Here is a 21,745-nt window from a genome sequence, read left to right on the forward strand (position 1 = left end):
ACTTATATTAAAGTTTTTCTTCATTACCCATTCAAGCCGTCTCCAGCCATTAATGGGTCTGCTGTTTACATATGCTATTCAAAATGCCATATGGAAATCAGTCTATGAGCAGGGCTAGTTGCACTGTACTTCACTTCAGAACTAAAGGCAATCTTAAGTGCAATAGACACTTTCAACCCCAACATTGGTAAACATTTCAATTTTGGTCTGGCCATTATATACAATTTGCCAGCAGCTATCCTTGCAGTGAATACAATTAAAGACTCCTTGTCTATATAAATCCAACAGAAAGCCTAACAACAGCATGAAAATTTTATGAAATGTATACTCTATTGGGTGTTAGCACATGTTGCTTAAAGGTAATGAGACAACTCACAAACTAGGAAACATATCAATGTAACTGTACAAGATGTCAATGCTAAGAAGACAAAGAAACAGTCTGTCATATCCACCAGCAGTTGATTATTATTCATCCCCAAAACTCAAAGCTACTCTTGTTCAACTGAGGACAAGTCATGCACATGGTCTTAATATTCAGTCATATAAGACAAAGTTATACTGATCCTGCAAACAATGTCACTTAGCTCAGAAAACACGGTTACGAGTCATAGTAAAGACAAAGAAAAGAGAAATTTCAAAATGAAACCCTTCCAAACTCCTCTTCACCAGGATTCTGTAGGTGTTGTAAAGTTTGTTCTGAAGATCGATAGTCTAATTTAGTTAATAAGATGTGACAGCAACAGTGCATTTACTCTGTATGTTTTCTGTTCAAAACTATTTTAACATACATGAAATTTGACATTCAAAATGTGAGAAATCTATAATATTTTTCAATCTAATTAGAATTGCTAATATTTATCTACCATAGTTCATTTATAAATTAAAGAGTCTGTTTGCCTGAAACTAATAAATTGTATTTTTCTAAACAAAAAATATTTCAGAGAACCACTTTAGTAAAAATATCTTTGGTGTTTGCCAAAATTTGACATTTTAATGGTTTCACTGCTATATCTGTCAACTTGTATCATTGAGAAACAAGTTACTTTATCAAACTCTTAATCTTCGTAATCACATCACTACAGAAAATTACTTTAATTCAATGTTTCATTTATAATGTAACTACCAATACATGTTTCACTAGTAACTATACAAATCTTATGAATTGATTATCTATTCTCAAGCCATTTTTTGTGTTTCTTTGACAATATTTACATTAGCCTTTGAAGAAAATAAAATATTTCTTGTATATTTCAACTACATCAAACGTTTTACCAGCATGCAATAAATACAAATATTCAATTATTAAGTTCAATTTTTAAATCACCTGCAAAATACTTTCATTACAAAAACAATCCATTATCAGTGAATGAAGTTTCACAAGAAATGTATAATAAGGTGATTCTTATTAGCAGGTAAAATTTCAGGTTAAAAATTCTAAAGTACTCACCCCCTAATTTTGTTCCAATGTACAAAAAACATTACGTGTCAAACTTTATCTACTTTGAACAATATTTAGAGGTTGCTCAATGAGATGAAAGTTCTAAACTGCAGTAACCTATTACCATATGTACTATGTAATATAAAAACATATTTTTTATGTATTATAAATGATTTATTTAAAGTACATTATTATTTTATTGCATGTTTAATGGTATAATTACATAATTATATGACTTTGGTGTGGATAGTCTCTTTTGCATTGTTATTGTTTCTTTTTTGCTGTTAGGAAAGATTTTTCTGTGATTCGGCATAACTGGAAAAAGGAATTATTTCTGTTCTTCTTTCACTGTTATGATGGCATTATACTCCTCAATAAGGGCCACACTCCTTTCAGCATTGTCACTTACCACATTCAAGTGTTGAACTGTCTGAAGTGCCTCTCTGATATCCCATGACTCTGAGTCATAATACAGAAATCCAGGTGGAATTTTGAAGCACCTCAAGAAGTCTGTTGAGTTCTTTGTGATGTAAACTTCAACTGAAATATCTTCAGACTTCCTGATATCCAGTTGAATGCACTTTGGAAGTTTATCCTTCCTTCTCATTTAATGCCTTTACCATTGCTCATTTTGTCTCTGTGGATAAAGCTTGATTAAAAAATTCCAAAAGTAAGGAAATGAGATACCATTGATGTCTAGTAAAATTTTAACAAGCAGATTTTGAAAGAGCAGAATTCACCTTCTTACACTTAGCAAGGCACTGTAGGAAGTTAAAATCATTGTGAGAAGCAGAAATTGTATCAGGAGCAGCAAACTATAACCTAAGATAAACTTTAGCAACAAAGTTGCAGAGTTTGCTTTCCTTATAGCCAGTGATCTCAAACTGCCCCATAAACATCTAGATCTAGAGAGCATATAATAACTTGGCCGTCAATCATACATGATGCAGTGATGCTTCAAGTGCTATAAATTGCACTGCACAAGAAGGGATGCCACCAAAAGATGTTATGGCTAGTTTAAGAAGCTCTCAATAATCTTCTCTGGGCTGAATGACCTAAAGTCGTCTTTTAGCAATTCTAGAAACTACTATCATATCATACAAAATATTCTGGAAGTAAAAAGTGACATCATGGATTATTTATATATGGAATGTCCTTGAACATTTTGAATAATTTGGAATACTCTGGAATATTACAGAATATGATACAATAATTCAAAATGTGCTATAATATTCCATAATAATATGCTAAGACATTCCAGAATAATCTAGAATATTCTGGTACATTCCAGAGTAATTGTAATATGCAGATATAATGCTAGCTACAAGGTAAAATTTTTAACTACTTTGAACAACCCCTAAATTTTATTCAATATGGATAAATTTGGTGTGAATTACTTATTTATATATTGAAACAAAATGAGGAGGTAAGTGTTTTGTAAAGCTTCAAAAATAAGAACCACCCTAATGTATAATGTCCTAAGAAATATACAGGAACCAAGAACCAATTTTTTTTTTCCTAAGATATCTTAAAAATTAACTTACCAAATATGAAAACAACTCCTATTAATAATGCAAGGGCCCAGACAACATTTCTCTGGAATAAGAACAAAAAAGATAGTAATAGGTAGAATATATATTTTTACACTTTTATAATTAAAATGAATTTCAAACAGGTACTTACTTCTTAAATATTCAAAGCCTTTCCACAACTTTGGTGAGAAACCAGAGCTTATGTAAGATAGTTTGACATTTATACAATAAGTCATTGGAAGGTGGGAGAGCAGAGAATTATGGGTAAGTGACACATGATCTGCAATGTGCAAAGGACACTCAGAAATTTTTAGTCACAATGTTTTGCTGACAGCATAAATTAAAAGACAACAAGGAAAAACTTTCAGTACTTCAGAGCGGAGATAAGTCTACCTTATTTGACAAATTTATTATTTAATATAATTTGTTGCCACTGGTAAAAAACACCAAAAGAAAGAGACAGACATGTTAGTTTGGTGACAATACTTTCAGTATCCTTTCTTCAGATGAATTCACTAGGCAACGTAGGTTAAAATGCATGACCACATTACAACAATACATATACACATGAACTCACTGGTCAAAATATTAGAAACTCTAACCTAATAACGTGTTGGACCACCATGTGCCTTAATTACAGTCTGAATATGAAATAGTTTTGACCTCATTAGTGTCTAGAAGGTGTCTGTTTAAACCTTTCCAATCTAAGTAGAGTTAACTGTAAAGGACTATGTCTCTTGACAGCTTATTCTAAAACATCCCATAAATTGTTATGTGGATTGTGCAAGCCAGGGTACATTTTGAAAGCTTGTATCATGCTTAGTGAACCAATCATGAATGATTTAAGATCTATGGTGACATTATCATTCCAAAAGTAACCATCTCCTTGGATAAAAGTAGAGCACTTCAAGGTGCACCTAGTCAATGGTGATAAATTGTTTATTATCAGAGATATGACCATTCAAAGGAACCAGCACATGCATTGTAAATGAACCTCACAATATTACACTGCTTCCAGTACCTGTAACTCTGTCATCATCGCACATCCATATAAAGCATGATTTACTTGACCACGTTACACAGTTACGTTTAGCAATGGTCCAATCTCTAACTTAAAAATCTGCAGTCTTTCACAAAAATTACTAACTATGTTATCAGTACAATGTGTTCTTTTTTGTTTGATTTTTTTTTATTTCCTAGGATACTTTTGTTGTTAATTTTTAAAATTAATAAACAAGAGAAAATAGGGAAAAACAATGACATGTAACCGATTTCCATGAGAAAATCTGTCTTTGATTATCATTAAATGTTTTGAAACCCATTAAATTAGTCTGTATTGTTTTGACAATTCTGTTTCCCAGGAGAGATAAATAATACAAACATGAAATTAATTAATTTTGTTAACTAAAAGAACCCTTTTCTGGCCTTCTGTCTATAAAAGTGATTAATTATAATGTTTAAGTTCACAGTGCAAGCTAAGTGACTTTAAATTGTCAGCATTCCTAGATCAGTCTTGGGCAGTAATGGAATGCAGATAATTTTTAATCAGCTTCATCTTTCTCAATGATCATTCCACTTCTGCAATGGTGACTGAGATAGTTAAAAAAATAGAGTTTTGGAAGACTGTCTTAATGAAATTACATTGATTGGTTTTTATATTTTTAATTACAAGTTGTTAAATGTAGACTGAACAGACCTTTTTTGCCTTCTTCAGGACCCCCCCTTTGAGGCCATGGGGCATGAATGAAATTTTACCAGCATTTTCACCTTCTTTGGGAGGAGGGGGGGGGGGTGGCTTATTCACATATTATAGCTCTCTCTTCCAACCACAATATCCCTTATTAAATGATGTTTTTGATATGATAACCATGCAGTGTAAATTTGGGACAAAGCTTGATAAATCTTTCATCTTTCCCAGTATAGTGACAACTGATGCTCACACAATTTACTGTCAGAATTTATATACCCTTGGTGGTTTTATTTGTCTAACAAGTAAATACCTACTTTGTACAACCATGAAGTGAGGACTATTCTATTCTACAGGTAGGGGTTTCTACTATTTTTTTTGTTATCAGAATACAGGTAAAACTACACTGTACAAACTTGTAAGGAGAGGTTTACAACAATAAAATAAAGTTACATAATACAGTTTCAAAAAATAATAAAATTATCTCATACCATAAGTGAGCAATGAATTTGTCTGGGCTACCATTTATTAACTATCTCTTAATATGACTTTTTTTTAAACAAAATCCTACCAGTGATCCTTTTGGTTCCCTTACATAGGATTAAGAATTACGTAAGCAAAAGATGTGGTTCTCTTCACATTTTTACACAGAAATAAAATAGTTCTTAAAGTAATACAAAGGTTGAGTGTCTATGTTTAAGTGATGTAGAAGTCTCAACATATCATTATAGTCTATATCACCATGTCTTGTCATCCTCTAACAATTGTGCATCTTAACAATATCCTTGCAGTGTAGTTTTCATTGCAAAAGGCTCCTAAATAATCCTTTCATGTCCAAAGCACACTACCCCTTCTTGATGCTTTTCATAATCCATCTAGTCTATGAGGACAATGGTTTCCCTGTGCCTAATTCAACAGTATGATCACACAGAAATCCACAGCAAACTTTACTGATTTTTTTTTTTATGGAATAACATGACTATTCAATTTATTCTTCAGCTGCTTGTGGTATGCAACAACTAAATGCAGGGTATGACTGGAAGTCTTATTTTACGAACTCATACCCTGTTGGCCTTGTTTTCAACAGAAATCTTTCTTTATTATGTTGTGTACTGTTGTCTGAAATACATGGATGGCATTTACTTAACTCTTACTAGATGCTGCACTTTGCTTATCACGGCTAGAATATGACTTGTTGCAGGTCTCTTCCTAAATTGTCTTTGTGTTCTAAGTTGATCCATATTTCTTTCCTTTCCAATGCCATTAAGAAGTACAATATATGATAAATATATGATCTGAATACAAATACATCTTTATGATCTGAGTATATGAATATTTTGTATCAGAAAGAGCAGTTACATACTCTTCCCACGAGCAATCAATTTTTGGTGACATCACATTACCTACAAACCACCAAACAATGTCAAAATGTAGTTCTGATACATGCCATTCCACCACAACTTTAAATTGGCTGTAGTCTGTCAGCTGACTTACTGATTTGTATACTCAAAATTATTTTAATATAACCAACTCAACTTTCCGTATCACACATTTTACATCATCACCTGTTGCAAGGGTGGCTCTATTGATACTGTTATCTTTACTAAACATAGAGATGTGAATGTGAAATAGTTACCAAAATCCACATGTTTGTATGAAATTACAGTATGGAGTCTGGAATATTTTTCTTTTTTGGTCAGAAAATGTTTCAGTATCTTTGACATTATGTGAGTACTATATAATAACAAAAGGTACTCTTTGCCCCTAAAGAAGAAAGGTCTGCCTTTCGAAAACAATTGGGTTATAGGCTTTTTATCATTTTATTCTAAGAGTTCAAAAGTGGAATTTGAATCTGAGAGATGTTTAATAATACAAAGGGCTACAGCTTAATTTCTTCAGTGAATTTAATCACAAAAAAAACAATATATATTTCGCATTCAGGAGAGGCAAGAAAAACCCAAAACTTTACTTACAAGAAAATAGCTTGTACCTTCAAACCCAAGAATCTGAGGAAGAAAAAGGAAAAATAACTTTAAGATATTACAATAAATGAATGAAGAAATAATACAAGATTGCTCATAAATACCCACAACTAAATCACTGAATTATTTGTTACATTCAAACTGTGATTTTCAAAACTGATAATCAGTCACTAAATTAGATCACTTTATTGTTAATATCTTGATTATAGATGTTATATTTTTCACTTACATTACCACCAAGTGAGGCCATTATATATGTACCTTCCTCCCAATAAAATATATAAACAACCATCTCATCTATTGTTGAAATCGATTAGAACAAAACAAAATAGGGGTCATAACTTATTTGCTTCAAAGATTTAAAAATATCAATTTTTATCAGTCATTATGATCACTTGAAGAAAGTATTCATAAAAACAACATCTAGCTTTGAAGATAAAAGAATAGAAAAAGGCTTAGTGCTTTATAGCATTGTTACTCTTTTTATAATTACATTTACCATTAAATCTTAAAACCAAAATCACATGTAATGTGAATAGTTAAAAGAGAAGAACAAATCATCACAGAAGTTAGATGATGTTTGGTTTACAGGCTAAGAAGCAATATGACAGCAGGTTTATATTTCTGAAAAAGCAAAATTGGTTACACTGGCTAACATATATTTATAAAAAAATTAAAAACATATATTTTGTTCTGAAATTTATATCACAGATCATCATACCTCCCAATACTATGAGCAGCCTAAGTCACTTTTAAAAAAGTCAACAGCCTGTAGCTTCGTTTTTCAAATTGTGGTGTGTATGTAATTACTGTTGTACCTTAATGCAATCAACTGAAAAAAAAAATTGCTCGAAAACTGATGTGTATTTTTCTTTTTGATAAACCTAAGATATAAATTAAACTACTTGAACATTTCAATTTATATTATAGACTGACAAAATATCTCACTTTAAAGAGTTTTATAACTGAATCTTAACTTCTCTTTATATTCAATACATAATGATATATATGAAAGTAGAAAAATAAAACAGCAAATAACAATTCAAAGTAAATCACAAGGTAAAAAAAACAATAATCAGGTACTCATTTTTTATAGAACATAAAATGTTTACTGACCTCTGCCCATGAACGTTCTTCAATTTCAAGATCTTCTCCTTGGCTATGCACACTGTTTTGATCTAATAAAATCAGAGGGAACAAATAAAATATATGAATGTTCCTTAAATAAAATTTAATCACGACACAAACAATATTTTAAAAATAATATTAATGCTTACCTAATGTAATAAATTCTCTTTGTATATCAAATTAACTAAATCACAAAAAAATTTGTTTGACACCAAATAAAACAAATTTTATAGAATAACACTGACGTTAGAAAATTTACTGCACTAAATGTAAATAACTCAAAATTTTAATTTTCGTAAAAATTACTAATATGTTCTTTAAAGCTAAAGCTACTGTTTTTAGGGCTTTATCTGCAGCTATGTGAAATAACTGTAGAAAATGAAAACAATATGTATATGGAAGAAAGAAAGTTTTTTTTTGTGTTTTTCTTCAGAGATTTTAAGGTATAAGAAGAAGCACTGTACCTTATATTCTGATTTCCTACAGTTTGGTGTGATAAAAGGATTACATACCTACCACAGTAATGACTAGCAAAGTGTATTTGTATTTCATTAATTCCTGAATATATTTTTACAATTTTATTTCCAGAACTTTCCAATTGTGTTTCTTGACTTCAAGAAACGTTTGAGATTTATATAAACAACAGTGTTAAATAAAATTCAAATAACTGCTAAACATAAAATACAAGTTATTTGAGATTATATTAAGAAAGTTCAGTTCATCACATTACTAATTCTTCAAATTTATTTCTGTCAACTGGACAACTACGAATTGGTTGTAGATGTGATAATGATCTAAATTGTAACCCAGCTAAGAATAGAACAAAATAATGAGTTATTGGAAATTTTTGAAATATAAAGGAAAATGTAGGAATCATATGAATAAAACCAAATAAAGCCCCACATTTTATTACACATGTGAAATTTTACAGTATCTGACTAAAATTAACTATTTATTTGAATAAATCTACGTTTTACAGTATATTGCTTAAAAACTTTTAAACATTCACTTTATAGAAATATATTTCATGCTTTTTTTTTGTGAGGAAAATATCTTTCAGTTTCAAAACATTTAGAAAACGACATGCATAATTTTGTGTTTATGAAAAACATTTATAATGCAACAAAGGACACTATTAATATAAATTACTTACTAAAGTACTGGTTGTAATTAGCATCCACAGTATCTTCATTGCTCATATCAGTTGTATCTTCAAATAAATCCTTAGTTAAAACAAGGAGATATTTCAGAAATGAAAATATTAGGGATGTTGCATACATAAACAAAATATAACTTTGAACAAGAACAAATATGTAATTACATCAATTAACTGATCATGAATAACAATATGTAAAACAGAGTAATGTAATCTCACTACTCTAAGAATTGTAATTTTATCATTACATACATGCAATATGTTTGACACATAAATGTAACTGTCATAAGTGCTTGAAATTAAACATTACAGCATGTTTAGGCCATGTCAATTGATATCTTGGTTATTACCAATCTAAACTATGTGTATTTTATGTTTAGCAGTTATTTGAATATTATTTCCATAAAGCTTCTTTTCCATCATGCATACGAGTACTGTACTATTCTCTTCTGATGCTCGTGAACAAGCTGTATGAACGTAACCAGATGTAGCACAACTTGAAACTGAACAAACATAACTAACATCACTTGCTCAACTCATACCTGTGTTAGAGAAATAATTGGAACAGTAGTTAAAGTTTATTCAGAAATAATTTATTTTATCATTCAAAACTTTATTTTAAAAAATCAAGTCATCCAAAAGAAGTTCCCCTCCCACCATCAGAAGAGGATAGGTATGCTAGTTTGTATGGAAACTCATCAAATAACAACAGAATTGGCATGAATACAAGCTTTAGTTGGAGGCATAGAATTTCATGCAACATGCCAGCTGGAGATGTAAAGATTTGTGGAATTTTTTTTTATCCTTGTTTAATTTAACCTGGTACTACAGAAAACTATTACTTTACCATATTATATAGGAAATTGTGTTCCACAATCTCTAACCATTCAGGACCTCCTTCTGTACTGATATGTACCTGTAGATAAACCATGCTGAAGAATCCGAATAGAACACACAGTATTATACTCCATCCGATCAGGATATCAGTCAAAATATTCCCTCTAAATTGTAGAATAAAGAACTGCTTCAAAGATATATATATATATATATTAAATAGTTCAACTCTAGCTATAAAGCTGACTTTAATTTTTTAACTGACTAAAGATATTAACAATGAATAAATAGGTATTAGTATAGGTATTATTAAGTGATCCCAATAACAAATTATGCAAGAACATTTCATGTAATATGTTAACACTAAGTTCATGACATAACCAGGCCCAGATTGACAGTAATTCTAGAGTATGCAAAACTCAGAAAATTTCTCAATTTACTAAATGTATGTTAAAACAATAGCTGTGGAACAGAGGTTTCATTCTGTACAGACAAAATGTCAAAAATTTCTTTATTTGAGAGTTATTCAATATTCTTGACACCTCCTTTAATAAATTGTTTTCCATTTTCTGGCCAAATGTCAATGACTTTTTGTTTAGCTTTTTCCTGCTTGAACCTATGTTTCCTATTACTTCCAACTGCAACGTTCAAGATTTATCAAGTGTAATAAATACAGTCAAAACAGATGTGACCACGATGATATATCTAATATGAGAAAATTATCAAAGAAAAGAGAGAAAAGACAATTACAAAAACGAATCCAAAGAAAACTAGATGTGAAAGAAAAAAAGCTCCTTCTGCTTATTCTTCTTTGAGAGATAAACTGCTGTTTTATTGGATCATGAAAATAGCAATTTGTTAATGTAGCTCATAAAAGACAAAAGTAAGGATTGATGATGGGCAGCTTCAGCTCATGATGCAATCAAATCAAGAATATCCCCAAAAACTTCAGGGTAAAAAAAACTATGTGAAGATCTCATAGAAAAGAAAAAGTAAATTGATCCTGGGAAAGGAGTGTATCCTTACCTAACAATTCCCAACAACAAAGAGCAAAGTAAGCAGGAAATGGAAGAAAGAAAAAGTGGAACAGGCTATACAGGAGAAGACAAGGGAACTAGAATTGCCTGTAAAATCCTCTAGAGCAAAGTGGAGTGCATCATATTTAAGGAGAGGCGAGATAATAAATATTATGGTAAGAAGGAACATATGAAGAAGGGACATTGAAGGACAAAACCAACACCTATTAGTCTACTTCCAAACAGTCAACAGAGATTCCAAATTTTAGGAATTCGAGAAAAGGAATTCAGAATGGCTGAGATTCAGGATATAAGAATCAGATAAACAAGGAGAGCAAAGGAAGAGATTGTGAAAATGTAGTTGGTCAACACATGCTAATATAAGGAAGAGGTAAAATAAAAAGTAATTAGAGTTAGGATTAGGAAGAAGGGAAAGAGAAGAAACACATGACACAAGGGAAAGAAAAAGAATGGTACATACCTGTGGAATTATGACCTGATCATGTGAGAAAGTTTGAGGGTTCTCTTCAACAGAAAGAAAGGTTTCCCAAGCATAACTAGGAGGAGAAAACAAGCAGTCAAATTCGTTCTTATCGGGGGAAGGACTGCTTGAAGAAGGGATTGGAGCTGAAAGTCCTGGCTACTTAAGGGAACCCATTACCCTATGCACAATAGCTGTCACATTATCCACATTCAGTGAGCTTCCATAAGCCATAGTTGGTATATTATCTGTTTAACGAAATTGTTCACTCACACAAGCAGTAGTAGGTGTTACATGAACTTGTCAGTTCGTAGTTTATAGAACAAAAGGAAGTTTCTTAAATAACATCATTATACATTAGTGCAATACATAAGATTAGGTGAAAGTTGCCTAAAAGAGGCTACTGGCAAGCAAGTCTCTAAAGCCGACTCATGGGGAAGATAGCTTAACTGTGTGTAGAGGTGTGTGTCATCTCAGATCTTTATATATATACATATGTTTTCCATACATTCAAGAATATATATATATTTATATTCTTGAATGTTTGGAAAAACGTTTAGGTAAAGACAGTTAAATATATTAAGATATTCTTTATATATACCTGAACTGATTAAGGTTCTTTAATCACTTTTTTGCAGTACAATTAACTTCAGTTGTGGGGATGCTGCTGTGGCATCTTTGATCACCACCAAGTGAAATTTAAGTTTTTAAAATAATGGGTAAAAAATGCAACAAGTTTTGTTCTTATTTTCATTCTGTATTGCAATACTGTTTTTCTTTCTTATTACTATTTGAGTCTTACTTCCACACATGGAAATAAACAGTTTCAACAGTCACTTCAAAAATGACTTAATTGTTTGATCATGTTTTATTGCCATTTTAAATGTTAATGTTTCATCTTAGCAATTGCTAGAACATATTTACACGATAATTCATCTCAGAATACATTTGCACGACAATTCATTAAAAGTGGTTAAAAACGAGTAAAAACCTGGTAATTGTTTAGTTCCTTTTTAACATCATTAAACATAACACCATTGTTTAAAAACGATCCACTCATACTCACATTTTAACTACTTCCATGGGTAGCATCAATGTAGTATTTAATGATCCATTGAACATAAATGTAGAAATCCTTGCTATAAAAGCAAAATATATATTTTATATACTTTTATTTGGATGTTTTCTAACCATATTTTTTTTGTATATTCTTCTTTTTTTTATCTACTACAACTAAATCGTTTGCTAAAAAAATTAAAATGTATAGACAAAATCTTGTAGTTTAAAATCACAGGTGAGAAAAAGTGATTTTTTGCATATCAGAATGATTTAAAAACTTTTTGCATGTAAAGGCCACTGGTGCTAAAAACAGAATATTCATTATTTGAGTTTCCTACAAGGCTACAAATGATAGTGTTCTAAGAGGAATATTACACAAATATCTATAGTTTTGATTGCATCAATTTTACTTTGAAAAAATGGTGTCATAAAATAGAAAACAATTTAATAAGTACTGTCAACTAAACTAAGGTGCATATTAAATCAGTCGGGTTTCATAAGCCTATCCAAGTCACAAAATATTATGAAGTATCTTCTAACATCAAAGATCATGATCAAAAAACATTTATTCTATATAACAAGCTTATAACACAATAATAATGAGGGAGCAATGTACATATTAAATATTAGTAAATTCATTACAAAAAATAACCACTAAACTCATTTTATAGTTTGCAAAGAGAGAAACTTTTGATTATTGTTGTTTTTACATGAACTTACCAATACAAAGTGGGAGAATCCCTATCCATAGATACAGTACAAAGAACCATTTCAAAGCTCTAAATGTGAGAGTTTTTGTTGTAGAAAAAAAATATTTTAACGAACTTTTGGGAGGCATATCAGAAGAATAAACTGAAAATAAAGAAAATATTTTTCAAATCATTACCTAAGTTAAACCATATGGACTTACTTTTTCACCAACATAAAAATTTATCCTTTATGAATCATTCTTAGTGTTTGGCAATGTGTATTACACTGTAAGAACAGTTTACCTAAAGCACTCATAAGTTAGTGCCAGTAGAAATGCCAGTCAGAAAAGTACTCTTCAAATTGGGTGTTAAAAAATACCATCATTGGTCGTCGATATTTTAAATAATATAAACACTCAAAACTTACAATTATATTGAAACAATATTTAAATTTTAATTCATACCTTTTCAAACTGTTTAGCTTAAGTAGGCTTGCATGGAAGCCACTAATTATTAATACAGCAAGCAGCAATAATTTCAAAGAAAATTCTCAATTTCTTAAAGAAATACACTTCGAAGTTTTAAATAATATAAATTCATATTTAACTATTACAAAACATCAGCCTATTTTATCTTTTAAGACAATAACATATTGAGTATGACCTTTTTTTATTTTTTAGTAAATACCTGGTTGCCTTTCAGAAAGTAAAAAAAAAGTTTTATTTTCTTTTGTTTGTTTGTCTGTTGTTAAGCAAAATAGACTACCCGTGCTTTGTTCACTACAAGTATCGAAACCTCATCTGTTAGGGCTACAAGCTCTCAGACTTACCACTGAGCCACCAGCAGACATTTTATAGTCAGATATTAAAACATGTATAGCTAAATTTGTGTTTTCTGTTATTTGGTTGAAATTTCTTTATAAAAATATGTGATAGCCCTTTCTCAAAATTTGTATCATTTAGTGGCAAATATAGAAATTCCTTAAATCTCTAATAAAATGAAATACGTTCACTTATATGTGGTTGCTAAAGTTGACCTGTTTTCTTCAAAAGGAAAGGTAAAATGATGATTTTATGTAAGAAAAAAGATAAGTCTACCTGTTGAAAGTGCTAGAGTTTTATCTAGTTGTCCTCCTCCCAGTAGCTCAGTGGTAAGCTTTATGATTCAATTCCTGCAATGGGCACAGTGCAGATAGCCCATTGTGCAGCTTAGCATTTTATCAAACAAACAATATGTATGCAAATACATATACACACATGCACAGACAAAAATATTGTATGTGGGTGTGTATATTTTTTATTGTTAATTACAGAAATAAGTAATCATTTCACATTTAAACCATAACCATTTCAAATAATATTTACTTATACATTTTTTACAAAAAATAACTCAAACAACCTGTCCTTGCTATAAATAGAATTCAAAATAAAATTTGCTAATATGATAACTGCCACATCATATAATTCTCTTTTTAGGACAAATACTAAAAATTTAAATTACAAGAAAACAAACAATCTACATTATAACCTAATCCTACCATAAATAGATCTTTTTTTTTTTAAACATATCAGAAAACACTTAATGGTTAACATTTCTATCAAACTTACTTGGTACAAAAGAAAAACGATGAGTGCAGACTTCACAGAATTCATTTTTGCTGAATTTGAGCCATGTCTGTAAACTGTATTAAAATAAGAAGATATTGTTTGTACTAAAAAATTCTTACTACTGTTGCCATCTGAACTTGACATTGATATATACAGAAATAACAATTGGCAAAAGCTTGTTACAAGTATATGAAAAAAAAGGAAAATGTTTTTTTTCTTCTTTCATCACCAAAAGAAATAAAAGGCTAGCAAGTCTATTCTAGGGTTTACCATCACTGAGTTACATTATTCAAACCAATGAGAGGCAAAATCATAGTATATATGTAAAATACCCTCTCATAAACTTTAATAAGAGAAACTGTGAAACGAAATTGCATTATTATAATACTGATTTTTAAAAAGTTGCATTAACATAAAGTTTTGTTAAAACATGTGCTAAGATATTCCCAAAATATGATAAATCGACAATATTGAGCCAAATAATTTCTAGCTCTAAGATGATATTCAAGTCAAGCAAGTGGGAAAGCTCTTATGTGGACTTATCTACCAAAAAATATATTAATTAAAACAATGTGACCCTAAGTTCTAATTAATACTTTAGATTAGGTCTAATTAATACTTTAGATTAATCTTTATATACTAAAATGAATATTACGTTTGATTAAGAACTTGAAAAACATACAATGCAAAATTGTATTAAAATCCTTTTCATGATTTTCTCTTCACTTTTCTTCATCATTGTGATTGACAAGGAAAGGATATCACACTCTGACTACTAATTTCTATGCTCTACACTCTTTATCTAGACTTGGGACAACCAATAAATAGGTGACTTTTTCAGTTTAACAAAAATAAAAACTATCACAATGAAAATCATTTATGCTTAACAGTTCAAAACAACCAGTTGAAGTTATCTGTTTCAGTGAAGATATTCATCTTCTTGTTAAGGCAGCAAATAAATTAGTGAAAATGGTACAGCTCTGATCTGATTTAGTAAAAGTGCCAAGATAGAATAAACTCTGTATTCATAACCATCTTGAAAAGACCCCCCCCCCCGACTGACTTATCACTGTGACGTAGGGGGTTTGGTATATTAAGGGTTGTCTGCAAAGCAGAAAATTTCCAAGGCCCCAAACACAGAAGATTCATCGATCTCTTATGTAGGTGTGTTTCCCCAACAGGTGTGATAGATGGAACCACAAAGAATGTGACTGACACAGATTTCACACAGAATGCAAATGTTTATTGAGCTACAATGCAGACAATACAAACAGAACAAAGTACAGTGCAATGGGTAACCATGCAATACACTACCACAGAATGGGCAACTAATGGGTGTGTGTGTGTGTACTTTATATGGAAAACAAGCAGGTGCTAACAATATTTTATTAGAGAAAAAAAGACTGAGTCCCCCCCACCTGCTGCAGACCAAACTGTGAAACAGGATTAATAATCAAAAGAAAAACAATGGCAAGTTACATTACTCTTACTTTAGTCTACCTAAATAAAATAATGATTCATTCAAGCAGTGAAATCCAAGTTCCTACCTTGGGTTTCACTAACAATTACAATACCTTCACTATATAACACAGAGAATACAATCCTAACAATATCAGAGTCAATTCTCCACTAAGAACACTCATCCACATTTGGTGAATGTAAATAACCCTAATTCACTGGCAAGAAACTTATGGCACTTGCCTTAAATTTAGTGAAGTAATAGTACTTTTAGAATGACTTTAACAGTTCCCCTGAAACATGACAAAATAGAATAAAACAAGAAAACAATATGCACCCAAAGTTACATACACAATTTTACTGTGAGAACTTTAGGAGTTCTTGCTATATGTTAAGCTAAATCACTTAAATATGGCAATTAACTCTAAAGTTTCTGACATTTGCAAATAGTCATTGGTGCCTGTTAGATTAGTCGGCCAACAGGCAGTGAAGATCAAGGGCAAGTCCACCTGCAGCTACTGTCTGATTTGCCAACAAGAATAAGTGAGGAAGTTAAAGTTAGAAACTTGCTTGAGCAATGCTATGTTGCAACTCCAGGAACTATAGAAAAATGGCAAAAGTTTATAAACTTAACTTTTATTCTAAGAGCAGCTGAAAAATGTAGTACAGCTCATCACAACAGGCATGGGTCAGATCAAGCAACCATACAATTAGTTGTTTAGAATGTTAAGTTACTTAAAACATACAATTGGATGAAAAGAAGTATCACAGTGGTGAAAAAGGAGGTAAAAATTATAATCAATGATCAATCCTGGTAATCATCACAAATATAAATATTATCATCCATAAAAAATTACATTCAATAAATCTCACCATAAATCTCACCATGGTAATTTTCAAAGAATATTAACTGCTCGAAGTTAAACAAATGAACAAAACATATTACGAATAGCTATATTTATAGGTAAGTTATAATTTTGTGTAGTATCTGTGTTAAATTGATGTTATTGCTCACCTACATTATGTCATTAAAACTAATAGGCACTTGCTTGTTGTTTCACAGATATGAACTGCATCATTGACTGCTTCTATTTTTTTGACAGATATTACAGATGTTACTAATTAAAATACATAACCAGTAAATGATATTGTGATCAAATAATATATGATTTATATCATGAGTACTGCTAAAATGAGAGCTTAAAACATGTACATATCAAGCAGAAGCACGAAACAGAGAAGAAACAATGGCAGTAAATCAAATCCAATTATCGTATTGTTTATTCATCAAAGTTAAACAAAGTACATTGAGTCAATAAGCCACTATATTATTTCTGACTGTGTAACAGAGGCAATAGAAGACCGTAAAACAAAAAACTATGGAAAACTACAGGGCTTCTTTTGTGAATGTTTAACACAAGCCTATAAAAAATACATTTTTGACATTAAATGTGTGTGTTAATTTAAATATACTGAGCTTCCACCAACACATTCTATTAAAATGACATCCTCCCTGGTAATGGAGAAACAACTGAAGAGTTGTTCATGATGTACCAGGTCCAGTTTACTACTAGTATTATGGCCAATAGTACTAAAAATTTATTATATATGCAAGACTAGCCTTGAGATACAGTTAGTGGCAGTGAACAATAGTGAGACATAATAGTAATTTATAGTAGGAAGTAATATTGACATTTAATGAACAATTCAATTATTAATTTATTTTTTGTGTAACTGCTTTTATTATTTAATATACACCTGCAAAAACCATTTCAAAATATCTTTTTAACAGTGTACTAAACATATTTCTATAAATTGTTATGATTATTTAAATACAATATTATTAGATTGAAAACATTATAGTCCAAAGATTATCATGAATGGCTTCTATTTTACAAAAAAAAAAATTTACTAACGTACTTATTATTTTCTGGTTCACTCACACAATCACAACTCACCATTCTTGATGGACATATTTCATAGTCCCTCTACAAACACAAGGATAGTAAAGTGGACTTTCTAGTTTTCCTTCACTTCTACACATTCTGCAAATATCTGAAAATTATAAATGTGTAATATTACTGTAATACAATAATCATTTAGTTTTACTTCAGATTTTGTTTTTACAGATTGTACAAGCACCACAAAAATAAGAGGCTTAAATCTATAAAATGTCAGTCTGTGGCTAAAAGTACATATAGAAGCAAATATTTCCTTTCTTTAATAACCATATTTCTATATTAAGTCCAAGTTCATATTAAGCTGTTATAAAAGTAATAAATTATAGAACAGTATTGTTCCAACTTTTTTTTTACTTCCATACAAATAAGTAATGTTTTTGCTATTGTTAGTATTTGAAGCTGTGATGACCTCTGGATGTCAAGTAATAAACTTAAGAGTAAGGATTCTAGACTTTTTACACTCACAAATGCATTCTTATTTAACTATTAGAGTACTATAAACATGGACTACCTCTTACTTAGTTTCTTAATAATTTTCACTATGATGATCAGGTTGAGAAATCAGCTTGTTTTGGGTTCAAACTTGTTTAAGATAGAAGAGCATTAGCCTTAAAATGCTGGTGAGAGTGAAAGCTCACTGGTTCAATACCCATCAGATTACTTTATACATGCTATTTATACTTAACTGATTACAAAATACAGCTAATACTGTTCAACTCAGAAGTAAGACAACAACAAAAACAGACTGAAAACATCACAAGACAATTAAATTAAAGAATAAAAAAAATTGTACTTTGTGACTCAACAGTTATAATAAATATTCACCTTGATACTGATGTGACTAAGCTGTGTTCTCAGTTTAATTAAACAACACCCTTTCTTGAATACAGAGAATGCACTTATCATTAGCTTACAGTAAACTTCTAAAGTTTTAGAATGTGAATGCATGAACTACTATACCATACCCACACAAGGCATATCCTTACATTGTAAAGTCTGTGATGGAGGTTATTTGCTTAGGATTTGGTAGTACATCAGTGTCATAAAAACTGTATGAACTAAGGGTTCCAGGTTCAACCCCCACCACTCAAAACAGATTTCTTAACATCTTTATATATTATAATACACTTGAATATATATTGTGTTCCTCCCAATATATATATAATTGCATGCTTGTTTATGAATATTAGCTAATTCGTGACAGTTGCCATATAGCCTGGTGTGATATTCTGTTCCCAAACTCAGAAACTTTTGTTATCTACATTAAGTACATAAAGGTAAGCCTTTGGAATGATCTCAAAACTGATTCTTTACATGATTAATAAGAAAGGTGTCATCACTAAGATTTTTCAGAACATCTGAAATAAACTTAATAAAATCAAATGTGAGCTTATTTGTTATTCTTTCAGAAAAAATTTTTTCAGAAAGTTCTTCATTTTAATCATTTCCTTATAATAATAAAAAAAATAAAACTATAAGTGTAATTTTGTACAGTATCATGGTTTATAACCAAAATCATTCTATAGAAATAAAATTATAAATCTGTTAAGATACAAACTTTATGTTGTTTTTTTTGTTTGTTTTTTTACCTTTGAATTTGATAAACTAGGTCATATCTACCATTCAAAAAGCACAGCTGCAAAGGCACAACCTGAGGCATTAAATGTGAACCTCCACACAATAGTTTTAATTTTAAGACCAATTTTTGTAACATTGTCAGTGTCATGTAATAACTTCAGCACTATACATTTTCCATCACATACTCAACGATGTTTTTTTTTTACGTTAGCACATTACATTCTAAAACGTTTTACTAAAAGTAAATATGAGGCCCAATGATTCCTTTTTTTTTTTCTTGTCACGAAGTTGTACGGGTTTTGGAAAAAATCTGCTCCCATCATTAATCATGAACAAGTACAAATAAAAAAGAAAAACAAGACTAGGCTACATACAGTAATGGATTGTAAATTAAATCATTATGAATAAATCTATGTTTTTTGTAATGTCTTGTACTCGCCACAGAAATTCTTTATTTATAAAGAATTTCACTGACCCGCAGAATTGAGGATTCTTATTTACTCAAATTACTAATGTGCATTGGTTAGGTGTTAAGCTGTTTAAAATACTGAAAATAAATGTGAAGAATATATCACTTGATTTACCACTTGTCACTGAGTTACACCAATTTCTAGGAACTCCACATCTCGTCAGTATCCCCGAACAAGAACAAAAGAATAAGACTAGACTTTCTAAACAACAGTTGTTTCCAAAATGTTTTTACTGACTACACACTAAACCCTCTTACCTTGATTTGCGCGACATGCAATATTTTTTGTATAGTGTTTTTATGTTCTTAATTACACAGGCCTACGATGGTTTTATTGTCATGAAATTTTTACATGTACTGCAATAATTCCTGTATGCTGAATCCGAAAATGATGTTCATTTTTCTCCACCACGTACAGATATTTCACAAAACGTCATATATACATTTACATAAGTAAATCATTTTCACTGAAGTCGGGTCACATTTTGTTATGCTTAAAATCTTAACAACCATTGACTATAGATTTCTCTAGATCAATCGCGACGTGAGAGTCGTATCATTAGTTCTTGAACCCACAAGAAACACACTGTTGATATATAAACGGTTAACAGGACGCATGACGTGTCGTTTCTGGGTAATATTTGTTTGTGCGTGCACTTTGACAATATTTTTTCTTTTCATTGTTACTTATTCATCACTATGACCCAAACATATTCTGTTATATTTGTGGCAAAACATTACATAATTCGTCAAAAAAGCCTATTACGCGTATTTTGGACTAAAATTTGGGAACCAACAAAAATCATGAGTTCCACACAAAGTTTGCACTGTTTCTGACGAAAGGTTGAGACAATGGACTAGAGATAAGAAAAAGTCTTTGCCTTTTGGAATTTCAATGGCTTGGCGTGAGCCTAAAACCCATGGAGATGACTGCCATTTTTGCTCATGTAACGTGCAAGGCTACAACACTCGAAATATAATGGAAATTTCTTATCCGAACCTTTAATATGCCATAAGACCTGTTGCTCATGGACCTGATGTACCTGTACCTACTCCACCAGCGACTCTTGATACAATTTCATTTGATTCTGAATCTGATGTCAATAGAAATGATGAAAGGGATTGTTTTCAACCGGAGACGTCTGGAAATGTTTCATCAAGACATCAGGGAAATAGAGAAGAAGTATCAGGGAAGGTGGAGCATCAGCGTGATGGCTGATTAGTGCTGGCCATTGAAACGAGATGCTCCAGACGCAATACTTAAAAGAAAGACCACAACACGTAGTTTTTAGACTACAAGACGTAGATTTCTCAAAACAAAATCAGGATGAATGAGGATGCATATTAGTTTGACATCAGTGTTCTTCTCTTTTCTACAGTTTGTTTGTATTTTTGTTAACAAACGTAATAAAAAATGTTCATTGTGGTAAACGAAATGATAATTTGATCTAAGAAAGTTTTTTTTTTTCTTTCCGTATTTGTAAAAAGCCTTACGTGATAAAAAAGAATATTATTTTCGAAATCTGCGTAGTTGAATTATAGAAAATCCGTTATTTAAAACCAAAACAACTTTAATTAGAAGTTTAATTTACGTCAGGCCTGTGTTATTCTTTCGTTTGGTTGGTAACGTCTCGTCGACACCCTACGCAACTTACGTTGTCGACACACAG

General features: G+C 30.8%; 1 protein-coding gene across 1 annotated transcript in view; it reads right to left on the minus strand.

Moving 5' to 3' along the window:
- The window catches only part of LOC106460789 (E3 ubiquitin-protein ligase MARCH6-like), a gene marked incomplete at its 3' end in the record, with an annotated part of 31,646 nt that overhangs the window by 2,629 nt on the left and 7,272 nt on the right, over positions 1 to 21,745 (minus strand). Inside the window, exons 2-10 of the mRNA XM_022387582.1 lie at positions 18,026 to 18,122; positions 14,610 to 14,683; positions 13,034 to 13,165; positions 12,321 to 12,393; positions 9,771 to 9,924; positions 8,921 to 8,990; positions 7,756 to 7,817; positions 6,631 to 6,663; positions 2,983 to 3,034 (exon numbers count right to left, since the gene is read on the minus strand). Coding sequence (XP_022243290.1) covers positions 2,983 to 3,034; positions 6,631 to 6,663; positions 7,756 to 7,817; positions 8,921 to 8,990; positions 9,771 to 9,924; positions 12,321 to 12,393; positions 13,034 to 13,165; positions 14,610 to 14,683; positions 18,026 to 18,122 — 747 coding nt within the window. The remainder of the gene's footprint in view (positions 1 to 2,982; positions 3,035 to 6,630; positions 6,664 to 7,755; positions 7,818 to 8,920; positions 8,991 to 9,770; positions 9,925 to 12,320; positions 12,394 to 13,033; positions 13,166 to 14,609; positions 14,684 to 18,025; positions 18,123 to 21,745) is intronic.

This window comes from Limulus polyphemus, unplaced genomic scaffold (genome assembly GCF_000517525.1).
Source record: "Limulus polyphemus unplaced genomic scaffold, Limulus_polyphemus-2.1.2 Scaffold837, whole genome shotgun sequence".
Classification (NCBI taxonomy): Eukaryota; Metazoa; Arthropoda; class Merostomata; order Xiphosura; family Limulidae; genus Limulus; species Limulus polyphemus.